This window comes from Trichomycterus rosablanca, chromosome 1 (genome assembly GCF_030014385.1).
Source record: "Trichomycterus rosablanca isolate fTriRos1 chromosome 1, fTriRos1.hap1, whole genome shotgun sequence".
In the NCBI taxonomy this organism is placed as follows: domain Eukaryota; kingdom Metazoa; phylum Chordata; class Actinopteri; order Siluriformes; family Trichomycteridae; genus Trichomycterus; species Trichomycterus rosablanca.
This window is the reverse complement of record NC_085988.1, coordinates 74,435,771-74,452,636: the sequence shown is the minus strand read 5'-3', so window position 1 is coordinate 74,452,636 and position 16,866 is coordinate 74,435,771. Positions and strand designations below refer to the sequence as shown.

Genomic DNA, 16,866 nt, shown 5'->3' with positions numbered 1-16,866 from the left:
CACTAGAGCTGACATCTCAGACTCATAAATTCGAATCTCAGTCGCTCAGGTGGCGCAGCGGTAATAACACACGCTGCAACCAGAGCTGGATTCTGAGCACATCGTATCGAATCCAGCTCTGCCTTACCGGTTCGAGGCTGAGTGGCTGTATGAGCAACGATTGGCCAGTGATAGCTCAGTGGTTAAGGTACTGGACTAGTAAACACAAGGTTGCCGGTTCAAGCCCCGCCACCACCAAGTTGCCACTGTTGTGTCCCTGAGCAAGGCAAATTGCTCATCGTGTAAATCGCTTTGGATAAACGCGTCTGCTAAATGCTGAAAATGTAAATGTAAATGGTTGCTCAGTTGGGGGGTGGGACAAAGAACAGGATGTGGGTCTCTCTCTGTCAGAATGCGATTACGACCTCTGCTGGCTGATTAGAGGCGCCTGCACAGAGATGAGGAAGAGTGCCCTTAGGGTGTGCCTCTCCGCACGCAACGCTAGGCGCCACAACGCTAGGTGCCACACTCATCAATGTGTGGGTGGCAAAAATGCATCCGGCTGCTGCCCATGTTTCGGGGGGGGGATATGGGTTAGCTTCGATCTCCTCGGTCAGGGCAGGGTTCGGCATAGACAGAGGAAGCACGATGCAAATTGAACAATTGGATGCGCTAAAGGAGAAAAAGGGGAAAAATTATTAAGGAGTCCGTGGCTCCTACACGGACTATGATTGGCTCGTCCATCAGGGTTGGATGCCGGAGGGGATTCCTCATAACTGATGCAATTACGACCTCTGCCGGCTGATCAATGGCACTTGCATCAAAGACGGGGGATAATGAAGATCAGTGCATGACGCTCTGTTTATGAGACTGAGCCCCATATAAACTCGTGCAGGTTAAAAGATCTAGTCAGCTACTGCACACGTGTCTGGGGGGGTGGGGGTGTTAGTCACGGCTCTCCTCTGTCAGGTATGAGGGTCAGCAGCTGTAGAGAGGAAGTGAAATATATTCGGGTAACTGGACATGACTAGATTAGGAAGAAGATTCTTATTTAATCTAAAGTTAAGGTTAATTAATCATCGTAATTCCCAGTTAATTTCAGCACCAACACTTTCCTTCACTAAACAGACACCTCATACCATTTATTTCAGCTATTGTGCCACAAAGACCAGCAAATACAAAGAGCAGCTCTGGATTGTCTGATGACCTACAAGGACCCAAACATCCTTCCTTACAAGTAAGTTCAGCCCACTGCTTCTGTCTGCCTGCTCTTTATCCTGTTTCCCCACTGTTATTATTTCTTTCCTTTCACTCAGTAATGAGTGTAACATGATAAAACATTTTTGTTCAGTGTATGAAAACGGCTCTTTATATTCTAAATGGATGCTGATATCTACCAATGGTTCTCATGTTCTCATCCCACTTAGAATGGAATGCGTGTCGCTCCAAGAGTCGACTGTAAAAGCCCCACTGTTAGCAACTGTAACTCCATTATGGGATTCATTTCACATCCCAGTGCTGCTGTTGAATGCTTTTGTCATCAACTTAATAGGAATAATGAGCAGTGAAGCAGAAACATTTGTTTGGGGTTTTTGTGGTTTCTGATACTTGTAAAAAAAAAAAAAAAAAAAAAACGTGGCGGTAGCTGTACATGCGTTCACCTTCACTTAATTAAATCAAATGTGTTCATTTACATATACACCAACTAGGCATAACATTATGACCACTGACAGGTGAATAACACTGATCATCTCTTCATCACGGCACCTGTTAGTGGGTGGGATATATTAAGCAGCAAGTGAACATTTTATCCTCAAAGTTGATGTGTTAGAAGCAGGAAAAATGGACAAGCGTAAGAATTTGAGCAAGTTTGACAAGGACCAAATTGTGATGGCTAGACAAATGGGTCAGAGCATTTCCAAAACTGCAGCTCTTGTGGGATGTTCCCAGTCTGCAGTGGTCAGTATCTATCAAAAGTGGTCCAAGGAAGGAACAGTGGTAAACCGGGTACAGGGTCATGGGCAGCCAAGGCTCATTGATGCATGTGGGGAGCGAAGGCTGGCCCTTGTGGTCCGATCCAACAGACGAGCTACTGTAGCTCAAATTGCTGAAGAAGTTAATGCTGGTTCTGATAGAAAAGTGTCAGAATACACAGTGCATCGTAGTTTGTTGCGTATAGGGCTGCATAGCTGCAGACCAGTCAGGGTGCCCATGCTGACCCCAACAATAGGCACGTGAGCATCGGAACTGGACCACGGCGCAATAAAGAAATGTTTGAATTTGAAAGTTGGAGATCTCAAAAGTGGTGGGGCGGCACAGTGGCTCACAGCAAGAGCCCCAGGTGGGGCGATCTGGGTCCTCTCTTTGTGGAGTTGTGCATGTTCTCCCTTGTCTGCATGGGTTTCCTCCGGGAGCTTTGGTTACCTCCCACAGTCCAAAGATGCGCAGGTGAGGTGAATTAGAGGTACAAAATTGTCCATGACTGTTTGACATTAAAATTGTGAACTGATGAATCTTGTGTAGATAGTAACTACAGTTTCTGTCATGAATGTAACCAATGTGTGTAAACCGTGAAGTTAAAATTCTAATAAATAAATAAACAAAAGTGGTAGACTAGCGTGATAGACTGCTGCACCACTCACACACTTTTCATACAGATTATTTTAATCAAGTATTTATTTTTCAGAGAGAATCTGGAGAAAATGTTGGACGACAAACATTTCAAAGATGAAATTGTTCAGTTTAACATCTCTGAGGAAGGCTCGGCGGTGCTGGCCATACACCGCTCCAAACTCATCCCTGTGCTCATGAGGTGTGTATGAACGCTGTTTGTGATGTTTACAGGATATCTGAACATGCTGATAAGTTGTGATGCTGATTTAAGGCTGTCATTTGTCTTTGTGTAGGGTCCTGTATGGACGCATGCGCACTAAAGCTGGGAATAAGTTCCAGGGTAAAGCTGCAGCCGCCTCACGTTCTTCCATTGTGCTTCGCTTCCTGGCAGGATGCCAATCAGAGGAGCTGGCCATGTTCATCGACCTGCTGCTGGAACCAGTGTGCCATTACGGCCAAGGTAACTGTTCAAATGCACATGGTAGTGCAGTGACAGTGTTGTATTAGGTTGTGTGAGTCTATGGACTACAGTTTTTGTCAGAAGCCCTGTCACAACCTTTTTTTTTTTTTTTTTTTAATAAGTTTGTGCCAGTTTTGATCATTCTTGTTTGTATACCTGATTTGGCACAGTTTTGCCAAGTACATTTACATTTATGGCTTCTAGCTGACACTTTATCCAATTTTAACTGAATTCAATGATAGCAATTAAGGGTTCAGAGCCTTGCTCAGGGGCCCAACAGTGGCATCTGAGTGGTGGTTGGGCTTTAACCAGCAACCTTTGGATTTCTAGTCTAGTACTTTAAATGCTATGCTACCACTGCTGTCACTTTGACCAGACAGTAGTATCTTCCTTGACTATCTGAGTCTGTTGAGCACCCAGCCAGGCCTGGCACTGTCGAGACTGGCACTGGCCCCACATGACCAACAGTAGTGGCTTGTAGTTTTGCCACTGGATGTTCCTTCGAGATATTCTTATCCGGTATTGGGTCCGGCTCTGAGAGCGCATGAACAAGTGCACTGTTTAATAGCTACACTGTTCTGCCAGCCTATGTTGACCGAAGTCCTTGTTTTTAATTTTTTTCATTATTGATTAATGTATTTTTGTTTTTTAATATGACTGCTCTTCAAAAAGTTTCCACACTTATATTTTGATTGGAAACGGTGAGGGCGGGAGTAGTAGTAATTGATCTTGTCTGAGAGGCAGAGAGAGACTCTTATAGTCTGGATTTATCTGATTTCCACCTTTTGGATGCCCAAAGAAGCTTTAAGGGGAAAAAGATTTTCATGTGATAATGATGTGAAAGTGGTGAGGCTAAAAATTTTTTTGCTGATGGCATTAAAAAGTTGCTATGACACTGGGAAAAATGCATCAGAAGTTGATTATGTAGAAAAGTGATGTAATTTGTTTTTAAAATTCTAAATAAATAGGGTTAAATAAGTGTGGAAATAAACTCATATATGTACATGCATTAACCCAAATATCTCCCCCTATTCCTCTCATGCAGGAACATGTCTAGCTGCAATAGAGAAGGCCATGGCTGACACTGATTCCTCTTCCGTGCTCCCTCTGGGACGTCAGCATGGTCTGCTTAATGTCATTGAAATGATTCTGAACAAACTTGGTCATCTTATAGACAGCTACCTGCCCAAACTTCTGCAGATCATACTGTGTGCTACTGCCTCTGTGGCCTGGCTGCTGGATTGCAGAGAACAGGTTAGTTTACTGTAATGATGAAAAAAACGGATTCTTAACCCTTTGATGCACAACCTGGGTCAAAAGTGACCCAACTGAGTTTTTATTTTCTATATCTTTGCAATAAATTAATTTCGTCATTCAAGCTTCCATGAATTTTTCAATTAACTTGTTTTTGATAATCACAAATCCTTATTTCAGTTTTATATTTTTTGCTTTTTTAATAAAAATCATTTTTGTATCACTACCCTTCTAATGCACAACATGGGTCAAAAACATATTTACTGATCTTTTGAAAGACAACCAAAGATTAGGCTCTTGAATCTTGAATATGTCCAATACTATTTGCTTGCTATCTGTTTACATATTCTAGTATAGATAGCTTTTATTAGCCAAGACAGCAAATACATGAATAACTGACAAATGTGCATATGAAAATATTCTTGAATGGATGAATACGGGTCATTTTTGACCCATGTTGTGCATTAGAAGGGGTTTGCTTAGCTTGTGCATCAAAGGGTTAATGTCTATCTACACTACAGTTGTTTGTGAGCTGTAGCATTCTCGCACCATAGCAGGTTGGAACCAAAGCTTTCTTGACCTTTCTTGTTTTGTGGTAAATTTAAATACAATTTAATATGATTTGGAAATGTGTGTTACACTAACTGCTTTGTGTGTTTGTCTATGTGTCTAGCTAAAGCCTGGATGTATTAGTCCTCTGAAAAACCTGAGAAGACTGGGGCTTCTGCGCATCCAGGACTTCTTTGATAAGTTTGAGTCATACCAGTTTACGTCAGACGAACTGGACGCTGTGTTTCATGCTGTTGTCTGGCCTCAGGTAAGAGGAAGTTTACAAATTGTCAACCTCTGCAGACTTTGCATACACTCATCAAACCTAAAAGGCATTTGGCCTCTTCAGCCAGTGACAGACTCCTTTGTAGAAGTCTTGCACTAAGGTACACACTATACTCAAAGTACATTTATGGCATCTAGCTGACACTTTTATCCAATTGTAACTGAATACAATGCAAGCAATTAGGGGTTCAGAGCCTTGCTCAGGGGCCTAACAGTGCCATCTGAGTGGTGGTTGGGTTTTGACCAGCAACCTTCGGATTTCTAGTACAGTATCCTAAACGCTATGCCACCGCAAATGCTATTCTCATCACCTGTGCAGCCACATTGACCAGACAGTAGTATCTTCCTTGGCCGTCTGAGTGCCCAGCCAGGCCAGGCACTGCTGACACTGGCACTGGCCTCACATGACCATCAACAGTAGCGGCTTGCCGATTGTGGTGCTTTAATCTTTAAAGCCAACAGCTAAGCCACCACACTCAATAAGGTCCTGCTGATCTGCAACTATTGGTATCTTAGTTGGCTTGGTCTTAGTTATTGATTATTTAAAACAATACCAATGATTATTATTGGTTATTGAAATGATTAGCTGCTTTAAATAAGGAATTGTGAATGTTTTTGGAGAGCTGAGACTATCATGTGCTCAAGCTGCAACTAAAACCTGATTGACTGCCAATTGTGCTTGTTTGGACATCCGTCCAGGTCACTAGAAACATATGGGATTTAAACTTAAGAGCAAGGGTGTAATCTTGCTTTTTGAGGGGATGTGCTTACATCTCCCTGTCAATCTGTCAGATAGACTAGCTACTTTATACATCAAGTATAATGAATGAGACAGTAAGCACCCTTCAGCAAGCATGTTAAAGAGGTGCGGGCTGGCTTTACATGCCTTGGATGAAGCATGTGCTATCTTGAAAAAAATTTGAATCCCTCATTGATAGCTGTTTTGTGAAGAGGGGGATTGGTAATTAGAATGCTTGTATGAGTGGAACTTGTATGGGTTGCTCATGTTTTTATGCTGTCTATTTATTTTACCATTGCTTATGTTTCTCTTGCTTTCCCTTAGGTTTGCCGTTTGCCCTCGGAGAGTACGTATGCTCCCACTCCTCTTCTTAAACTCATCCATGTTTGGAGCAAGAATGCAAGGTGACTTAAGCACACATGCATAAATGTTTCGATTACAGTACACGTCTAGTCTTTGGTTCCAAGAAAAACTGATTTATATTTAGATTTTTGAATTGGATTATGTAACTTTGGCATATTTTGAAAATATAATCACTAATTTACCATTCCAAACCCGACCACACAGCTCTGAGATAAATGGTTAGATCTATAGCAGCGTATCACATTTTAAGTACCCCATCTTATCCACTCTTCTTATACAGTGTATCACAAAAGTGAGTATACCCCTCACATTTCTGCAAATATTTCATTATATCTTTTCATGGGACAACACTATAGACATGAAACTTGGATATAACTTAGAGTAGTCAGTGTACAACTTGTATAGCAGTGTAGATTTACTGTCTTCTGAAAATAACTCAACACACAGCCATTAATGTCTAAATGGCTGGCAACATAAGTGAGTACACCCCACAGTGAACATGTCCAAATTGTGCCCAAAGTGTCAATATTTTGTGTGACCACCATTATTATCCAGCACTGCCTTAACCCTCCTGGGCATGGAATTCACCAGAGCTGCACAGGTTGCTACTGGAATCCTCTTCCACTCCTCCATGATGACATCACGGAGCTGGTGGATGTTAGACACCTTGAACTCCTCCACCTTCCACTTGAGGATGCGCCACAGGTGCTCAATTGGGTTTAGTCCATCACCTTTACCTTCAGCTTCCTCAGCAAGGCAGTTGTCATCTTGGAGGTTGTGTTTGGGGTCGTTATCCTGTTGGAAAACTGCCATGAGGCCCAGTTTTCGAAGGGAGGGGATCATGCTCTGTTTCAGAATGTCACAGTACATGTTGAAATTCATGTTTCCCTCAATGAACTGCAGCTCCCCAGTGCCAGCAACACTCATGCAGCCCAAGACCATGATGCTACCACCACCATGCTTGACTGTAGGCAAGATACAGTTGTCTTGGTACTTCTCACAAGGGCGCCGCCACACATGCTGGACACCATCTGAGCCAAACAAGTTTATCTTGGTCTCGTCAGACCACAGGGCATTCCAGTAATCCATGTTCTTGGACTGCTTGTTTTCAGCAAACTGTTTGCTGGCTTTCTTGTGCGTCAGCTTCCTTCTGGGATGACGACCATGCAGACCGAGTTGATGCAGTGTGCGGCGTATGGTCTGAGCACTAACAGGCTGACCTCCCACGTCTTCAACCTCTGCAGCAATGCTGGCAGCACTCATGTGTCTATTTTTTAAAGCCAACCTCTGGATATGACGCCGAACACGTGGACTCAACTTCTTTGGTCGACCCTGGCGAAGCCTGTTCCGAGTGGAACCTGTCCTGGAAAACCGCTGTATGACCTTGGCCACTATGCTGTAGCTCAGTTTCAGGGTGTTAGCAATCTTCTTATAGCCCAGGCCATCTTTGTGGAGAGCAACAATTCTATTTCTCACATCCTCAGAGAGTTCTTTGCCATGAGGTGCCATGTTGAATATCCAGTGGCCAGTATGAGAGAATTGTACCCAAAACACCAAATTTAACAGCCCTGCTCCCCATTTACACCTGGGACCTTGACACATGACACCAGGGAGGGACAACGACACATTTGGGCACAATTTGGACATGTTCACTGTGGGGTGTACTCACTTATGTTGCCAGCTATTTAGACATTAATGGCTGTGTGTTGAGTTATTTTCAGAAGACAGTAAATCTACACTGCTATACAAGCTGCACACTGACTACTCTAAGTTATATCCAAGTTTCATGTCTATAGTGTTGTCCCATGAAAAGATATAATGAAATATTTGCAGAAATGTGAGGGGTGTACTCACTTTTGTGATACACTGTATACTAATGCTTACTACCAAACACTACTTTGATTTCATTTGAAACAAAAAATGTATGTGTGTATATACACCAATTAGCCATAACATTAAAACCAGCTCCTTGTTTCTACACACATTGTCCATTTTATTGGCTTCGCCGACCATATAGGAACACTTTGTAGTTCTACAATTACTGACTGTAGTCCATCTGTTTCTCTGCATGCTTTGTTAACCCCCTTTCATGCTGTTCTTCAATGGTCAGGACCCCCACAGGACCACCACAGAGCAAGTATTATTTAGGCGGTGGGTCATTCTCAGCACTGCAGTGACACTGACATGGTGGTGGTGTGTTAGTGTGTGTTGTGCTGGTATGAGTGGATTAGACACAACAGTGCTGATGGAGTTTTTAAACACCTCACTGTCCCTGCTGGACTGAGAATAGTCCACCAACCAAAGACATAAGTACCACACCTAAGTACGGGAGCAGCTGAGAGTAAAAAAAAAACGTTTTATTAACCCCACTGTGAGAGATTCTTTATTTTCCACATTGCCCACCAGCTTTCAGCTAAATTCAGCATTGTAAATGATCTGTAAAGAGTAAAATTATTGAGTAACCCTCTTTCTTTCTCTCGTCTGTAGATATTTCCCTTTGCTGGCTAAGCAGAGACCAGGCCACCCTGAGCATGACATCTTACTTAATGTCTTTGCATTACTGTCCTCAAAGAACGTATCTACCAACACGGCAGCCATGGTAATGGACGTCTGTGAGTCTTTACTCAACACGCCGGACTTTGTGCCCTCTGAAAACGAGACAGAGCTAAACGTCAGCAACTGTGTGATTCCTGAAGTAGCCTCAGGTTCTGAAATCGTCGAAGGTAAAAAGAGAACCAGGATTTCCTATTAGAGTCAAGCCCTAGTTTCGTCCTAATCTCTATTTGTAATGATGTTTATCTTTTATCTCTTCTCTACTCAGACTCTTTGTCTGTAGGCTCAAGGCTGCTGTTGCCTCACATTCCTGCAGTGCTTCAGTACCTCAGTGGAGCTGTGCTCAACTCTGATCGTATAAAGAAGAAGAGATTCCGAGCTCAAGTCAGCAAAGAGCTTAACATCTTGTCCAAGTAGGTCAAGCTTTGCTGCTTGCTCTTTCACTCTAGCGATGCGTACATTTGTGATACAAAGCTCTGTGTCTCCATTGAACCACAACGAGAACCATTATCTCTAAACAGAGGAAACTTAAAAATGGTAGATGCTCCCAGGGTTGCCCATATTTAAAAGGCATTCAAGAATCAGCGTTTATGACAGCTTCAAAGATACTACACAAGGTGGGGTTCATATGAGGGAAACAAAGGGAAACCACAGCTAACATGAGAAACCACATTGCCTGTCTGATATTTGCAAAATTGCATCTTGATAATTCCTAATCAGTTTTGGATAATGTTTAATAGACAGGTGAATCAAAATTAAAACATTTTGGGGGAAAAAATGAAAAGCTGGCGCCCAGGTGGCACAGCGGGATATTGCGCTAGCACACCAGCGCAGGGATTCTGAACACCCCAGTTTGAATCTCGGCTCTGCTACCGGTCGGCTGGGCACCATCTAGCAGGCACAATTGGCAGTGCCTGCAGCAGACACAAATTGGCCACCGTGTCTGCTGTGTAGAGGAAATGACCGGACTAAGTGGGTGGGATCTTCAAACGCTGTGCAGGGCCCCTGGTTAGTGGGGTAAAGAAGGGGTCCGCTAGGACTGCGTATGCGTGAGGGCACGTGAGCAGCAGCAGTATATCCTCCTCGAACGCAATCAGGGATCTACAACAGAGGACAACGAATTGACGATGCATGAATAAATAGGAAAAAAAAAAGGAAAGCTAACATCATTTTGTAACATATTAACTTTCAACCACTACTATATACTGTATTTGCTGCTTCAAGATCTAAACGACTTACTTTTTGAAGCCCAATGCCACTCACTATGAGATAATTTTTAAGGTGAATTTAAGGTCAGCTGGAGTCAATTCATTAGGAAGCAGGATAGAGATCAAAAACACAAAAGCAAGTTTATTTGACTGGCTTTATTTGAATTAAGAGTTTTGCAGGCCCCTAGTCAAAGTTATAGTTTTGATGCTGTGGTGGGATCTGAAATCTGCAGATTATACTTGAAAATCTAGCTGGGGGGGGGGGGGGGGGGTTCATGACTTTATGACTTAACAAAGGGAGCCATAAAGGCATTTACATTAGGGCAAATCAGGCAGCAACAAAAGCCACTTGTATACCAGATCCAAAGTACCAGATGGACATCAAATCTATGATACACTTATATATCAAGGACAATTAGCACAATGAATGGAGCACACAAGAGACAAAAAAACCACTGGGACCAGACAGTGTACACAAGATGCCATATTGGACACACCAGAATAACACACATGTATCTGATAAAAGGTGAAGCTGCCCCATAATGTGCAGCATGTCAAACTCGGCTTACAATAAAACATTTAATGTTGAAATGTATCATTTATGATTGCGAGAGACAACAGATCCTAACAGCAAAGTCCATGAAGGATCTATTCAACAACACAAAAGCAAAACCTTTAAATTCTCTTTAAACAATCTTTAAATTCCTGTCAATAACAAAACTAAAGCAGCACATATAATGGACATACATAGACGAGACACAATTTTACTAAATAAAACATAGTAGCGAATAAAAGACATCACAACCTTTCCTGCCATGAACATGGTCCAAGAGCAGGCATGGCATTAAAAAGTAACATTCTGCTTTGATTGTTCCATTCTAGGATCAGCAGATTTGTCACAGACAAGGAACAGAGCTCAACACTTATCAGCCTACTACTACCATACCTGCAAAAGTCAAAGATTGCAGAGGTATCATCCTTCTTCATGCCAACTGTTCTTTAATCTGGAGTTATTTTAGTGGTTAAATTTAATGTTCTGTATTTGTGTGTGTTTCTCGCTGCAGGAAACAGAGCTGGATATTCTTGGCACAGTGAAGAACCTGTTGAAACAATGTTCAGAGCCCACAGTTTTCTTGAGGCCTCTCAGTAGGCTTTTCTCGATCATACAGAGCAAGCCATGCCGAAAAGCTCTGTGTGAAGTATACCAGGTAAGCTAGTGTGGATACAGTACACCTGCCTACCTAGGCAGCTGCCTAAGTAGTGAGGATTCTAATAAGACATCGAACTCATAAGGCAGATTATTTGCACACACTACTTAGACAGTGATTACGGAGATTACGTCGCTTACTAAGCTAACACAGATAGCATTAGGCCATTCAAACAAATGGGCTGAGGTGGCACAACCAGCTAGAATGCCAGCTAACATCTTTTCCCTGTTTACTGAAAATGGTTAAATTGACAAATCTGAATCTGCAAATAAATGACACTTGTACATACAAATTAAACATCAATATGTATTTATTTACATTTGAAAAGAACTTCTTTTGTTGCTCCACATTCGTCCAAGTTGTGCCACACTGAATACTGGGATTGCCTTCACAGCTAAGGAAGCATTAGATGCCCCCTTATTATTTAGTTTCATTTTATTATTTAGTTTAGGGCATCTAAGAATTCGGACAGCCTTCTTCTCGGGAGCGCTCATAGGTTGGTGTAAAATGCATCTATGAAGAACGCTCACTAGACTTTCGGACAGACCTATTGTGTTTCTGTGTACAATTTAATGTCTTGTCACTGACTCTTTCTTCTCATGCAGACTCTATCAGACCTGAACGGAGAACTGAAGTACATAACTGATGTTGCAGTGCAGGTGAGAACAGTGTATTTTTAATATTAAGTGCAAATTTACTTAGAAATAAATACGAACGTATGTTTTATCAAAGGTCAGTTCATTTCTGATGACACACTGACTGTTTGGTAGAGCCGGGGGATTTGAGAGAGACGATTTGGCTGCACTGTCTCTAATGTAGTATAGATCAGTTTTTCACTGTTTTCTGTATAGTCACTTAACAGTACTGCTTTTATAGACCACACTTAAAAGGTGCTTAATTTGTGCAACCAGCACTGTCACCTCATAGCAAGAAGGTTCTAGGTTCGATTTCCAGATGGTGTGGTCCGGGTCCTTTCTGTGTAGAGTTTGCATGATCTTTCTGTGTCCGCGTGGGTTTCCTCCGGGAGCTCCGGTTTCCTCCCACAGTCCAAAAACATGCAACTGAGGTGAATTGGAGATTGTATGTGCGTTTTTGATATTAAAGACTTATCTTGTGGAACCAGTAACTTCCTGTCCTGTCCTGTCATTAATGTAGCCAAAGTGTGTAAAACGTGACATTTAAATCCTAATAAATAAATAAATAAATTTGTGCATCCGGCCAGCAGATGTCTTAATTGCTGCATACAGACATACAGCCAACTGGTCAATAGCACAGCTGGGATTTGAACTTGAGAGCTCGAGATACAGCAGTAGTGGACTAGTTAGATCGGTAGTTAGACCAATGTTCAAAAATAAATCACATATGGAGCTTGGGTGGGGTAGGGTCTATTATGGTGGACATGAAACAGTGGGAGTCAATCAGCTCAGTGGCTATTTGGCATCTATGATATGTACGGTTTATAAAAAATGAGCTTTTCTTTTTAAATCTCTATATTTATTGGAAATTTGGAGTTGTGTCAACGTTTCACCTGTCCTTACTTTATTTATTTATTTATTTATTTTCCCTGTGCAGCTGAATGCCTTTGACAGTCGGCACCTGGACGAGATTCACTTTGACGTGCGATTGACGGCTTTCCAGAAGTGCATAAAACACATCAAAGAGATGAGCACGCTGGACATTAGATACCTCACAGCTATCATGCACAACTGCTTCCACTCTTTTGAAGTGAGTATGGGTGAGATCTTTTGTGTTTGAATTGAAACTAAGAGAAACTTAAGCCTAAATAGAAAAAAAAGAATGAAATAAACATGTTAACAACCTGTATTAATTTTTCTGTGCCTGTGTAATTTCTAAATGCAGTAATACACAGCTTGTTTGTGTTCTCTGTGTGTTTGTGTGCATCAGATAGGGGACATGTCTTTGGCGGACAGTGCCACTCTGTGTCTCTCAGCGATCATTACACAGCTGGCTGCAGTGGGCACCCCTGAGCAGGAGTATAAAGAGATCGTTCAGTACATCATGCTGGATGCAGTGAGGAAGGGACTGAAGAGCAAAACTGAGGTACAGTTTCATACATGCCCTTTGTAAGCCCTGTCTTTTAGCTTTATGGCAAAAGTATTGAGACACCCCTTTTAATTACTGAATCCATGTGTTTCAGCCACAACAGTTGCTAACAGGTGTAATAAATCGATATGATTCCAATAGTTTAAAGAAGGTCTTTCCATGTTCCAGCATTGCTATGCTCCTATGTACAAAGCAAGCCTGGTGCAGTGGCCTGCACAGAGCCCTGACCTCAGCCCACCTAACAGCTTCGAAATGAACTAGAACATCAATTGAGGCTTTCTGGAGCAACACCAGTGCCCAGCCATACAAATGTTCTTTTGACTGAATAGGCACAAATTCCTACAGACATACTATAAAGTCTTGTGAGAACTATTTGCTAAAAAAGGGCTGTTATAGCTAAAAGATCACATTTGTTTTGGAAATGGGATGTCCAACAAGCTCATGGTCAGGTGTCCAAATACTTTTGCTCATGTAGTGTACTTCAAGTATGTCTATATGTAGGAATTAACATTAGTCATTTATTGAAACATTAATAAATGCATACTTGCTCCAATATTAGGAAATGAAAGGCCACCTTCTTTCATTGCTCCATTGTCCAGTTCTGATGCTCACGTGCCCATTGTTGCCGCTTTAGGCGGTAGACAGGGATCAGTATGGGCACCCTGACTGGTCTAACGAGATATGCAGCCTCATACGCAACAAACTGTGATGCACTGTGTATTCTGACACCTTTCTATTAGGACCAGCATTAACTTCTTCAGCAATTTGAGCTACAGTAGCTCGTCTGTTGGATCGGACCACACGGGCCAGCCTTCGCTCCCCACGTGCATCAATGAGCCTTGGCCGCCCATGACCCTGTCGCCGGTTTACCCTTGTTCCTTACTTGGACCACTTTTGATAGATACTGACCACTGCAGACTGGGAACACCCCACAAGAGCCGCAGTTTTGGAGATGCTCTGACCCAGTCATCTAGCCATCATAATTTGGCCCTTGTCCAACTCGCTCAAATCCTTACGCTTGCCCATTTTTCCTGCTTTTAACACATCAACTACAATGAGGATAAAATGTTCACTTGCTGCTTAATATATCCCACCTACTAACAGGTGCTGTGATGAAGAGATAATCAGTGTTATTCACTTCACCTGTCAGTGGTCTCATGTTTCATGAGTTTCTTTTTCTAAGACATTTTGAAAGTGGAATGGCTACTTTTAACTGGCCCTAGTTTACACTTTGGGCACCAGCTATGTATAAGCTCTAAACGGGCATCCAGGGATATACCAATGTTTTTGCTGGCATCGGTACTTTTTATAAAATGTTCTTCCTTGTAGCTGAGGTGGCACACTTATAACACCTGTTCTATTTGTTTATCGACAGAGTGTGAGGAACGACTACACAACGATTCTGGCCTGTCTGGTAAAAACCTTCCCCAGCCGACCTGAGTTCCGGGACCTGGTACAGCTGACCAACTACAATGATCCTGAGTCAGACTTCTTCGAGCACATGAAGCACATTCAGGTAAAGACTCAGCTTACTGTTAGAGTTTAAAGGAAGGTCATTTAGGATTATACAGGGTTGGTTATATTTACATTGTGATCACATTTTTTAAAAATTCATTAACAATGTAAACTGTCATCTTCTTACCACCAATGATTGTGCTTAGTCTACAAGTATACATCTCTACAAGCTTTGCACACCTGGGTTTTTGGAAGTCTGGGCCCTGAATCTGAAGCTCAGCCAGATTGACTAGCAAATGTCTGAACTGCCATCTTTAGCTCTTTCCGCAGTTGTCTGGTCGTAGGCTGGACCACTTTAGGACACCTGGAGATCTGACCCGATGGCTCAGTGTTGTTTTGGCTAGACATTCTGGCCTGTAGCAGTTTGTGTTCAGTCTGTAGATGACTGCATTCATCTGTCCCTCGATTCTAAACACTTTCAATCAACCCTAATCGAAGCAAGTCTGTTGCTACCACCACCACGTTTTGCATATTGTATATTAGCCTAGTGCATAGTGCCTGACAAAGAGTTGTATTTCTTTCTCTTTAGACCAAACAATCTTTTTTCTAATGTTGCCAGAGGCCTTCACAAACAGTTTACAAACACTAAACAGGACGTCATGTGCCACAACTCTGCCATAAAGGCCTGATTTATGATAGACAGGCAACCTTCTATGCAGCCTAACAAGTTCTCACATCTCTGCACATGTCTTTTGTGGCTCTTTTATTGTGACCATTGCTCTCTTTCTTATGTCATTTCCTTCTCAAGCTCTAAGAACATGTTTTACTTTGTTATTATGGGTAGACTGATGAAAATGACACCAATATCACCAATATAGAATCAACAACAGTGTGTAACAAATCACATGGTTTGAATACTTTTTGAATCCACTGTATGCATTGTCAGCAAATCTTGTATTTACTGTAGTATGACTGTTCTAACATGTATATGTTCTCTATGTGTTTGAACTTTAGGTTCACCGTAGGGGGCGAGCTCTAAGGAAATTAGCAAAGCAGCTGACAGAAGGCACAGTGGTGATGTCGTCCCGCTCCATGCAGAATTTCATCATGCCATACGCCATGATTGCTCTGTTTGATGAGAAACTGCTGAAGGTAGTTACAAGAACTGTTTAATCTCATAGAAAATGGGTATATATGGTTATATGAATATGGTTGGTTTTGGTTTTTCAATTAAAAGAATAAACTATAACATGAAGTATCTTAAGTATGTAATATTAAAATATTATTGGTGGTGGTGGTAACATGGTGCTTTGGTTGCAGCATGAGGCTATAACGTCTGCAGCAGTTGAAGTTATTGGAGCAGTGTGCAAGTGCCTCACCTGGTCCAAATACCTCTACTACCTCAAACACTTCATTCATGTGCTACAGACGGGACTGGCTGAACAGAAACTAGCAGTGAGGTGAGTGAGTCTTCTGTGTTTGGAAATGTCATAACAGTTGGGTTTTTGTACTGGGGTAAAGTGGGAAATAAAAGAATTATGGGCACTTATAGTAAGGGCTCTACTAAATTCACTGGAAAATGTCACAGATTTCACAGATTTTTAAAGAAAAGTGACACATTTCACAGCGACCATTAAATAACACTTTTAAGTTAAATGATATAATGGAAGCTAAAATACACAGCCTAGCCTTCCGTAATGGTTGAATGTAAACCTAGAACATTTAGCGGCGGTGCGAGGCTCCGTCTTAAATATGAAAATACTCGTCCGTGTTTTGACACTCCATACTGCGTCCACAGAATTGGTTGGGAATTTTCCCTCATGTATCTGAGTAGTGTTTTTAACTGCTTTAGACTTCGACATCTTGGACATTTTGACTAACTGCTTGCTAACTGAATTGCCGTAGGATTGCTAGTGTAGCAGCCTTTTCTGTGGTGTAGTATGCTGATAATGTTTGATGTGTGTGTTTACGTATTGAGTGCGTTTACATATTTTTGTCTCTTTTGGGGATTCCATAATCAATGGGAAAGTGTGCTTCTCTACACACGTTATCATCTCTCTGTTGTCTGTGCTGAGGCGTTATTTTCACGGCCTTGAATTAGGTAGGGCCTTAGTTAAAGTGTGACTGAATTTTGGG

General features: G+C 42.0%; 1 protein-coding gene across 1 annotated transcript in view; it reads left to right on the top strand.

Moving 5' to 3' along the window:
• The window catches only part of utp20 (UTP20 small subunit processome component), a 58,051-nt gene that overhangs the window by 22,048 nt on the left and 19,137 nt on the right, over positions 1–16,866 (top strand). Inside the window, exons 24-39 of the mRNA XM_063006473.1 lie at positions 1,131–1,216; positions 2,666–2,791; positions 2,886–3,052; positions 4,098–4,306; positions 4,980–5,123; positions 6,204–6,283; positions 8,730–8,965; positions 9,064–9,208; positions 10,886–10,973; positions 11,068–11,211; positions 11,817–11,870; positions 12,784–12,936; positions 13,117–13,272; positions 14,651–14,791; positions 15,745–15,882; positions 16,051–16,190. Of these exons, the coding sequence (XP_062862543.1) occupies positions 1,131–1,216; positions 2,666–2,791; positions 2,886–3,052; positions 4,098–4,306; positions 4,980–5,123; positions 6,204–6,283; positions 8,730–8,965; positions 9,064–9,208; positions 10,886–10,973; positions 11,068–11,211; positions 11,817–11,870; positions 12,784–12,936; positions 13,117–13,272; positions 14,651–14,791; positions 15,745–15,882; positions 16,051–16,190 (2,207 nt within the window). The remainder of the gene's footprint in view (positions 1–1,130; positions 1,217–2,665; positions 2,792–2,885; positions 3,053–4,097; positions 4,307–4,979; positions 5,124–6,203; positions 6,284–8,729; positions 8,966–9,063; positions 9,209–10,885; positions 10,974–11,067; positions 11,212–11,816; positions 11,871–12,783; positions 12,937–13,116; positions 13,273–14,650; positions 14,792–15,744; positions 15,883–16,050; positions 16,191–16,866) is intronic.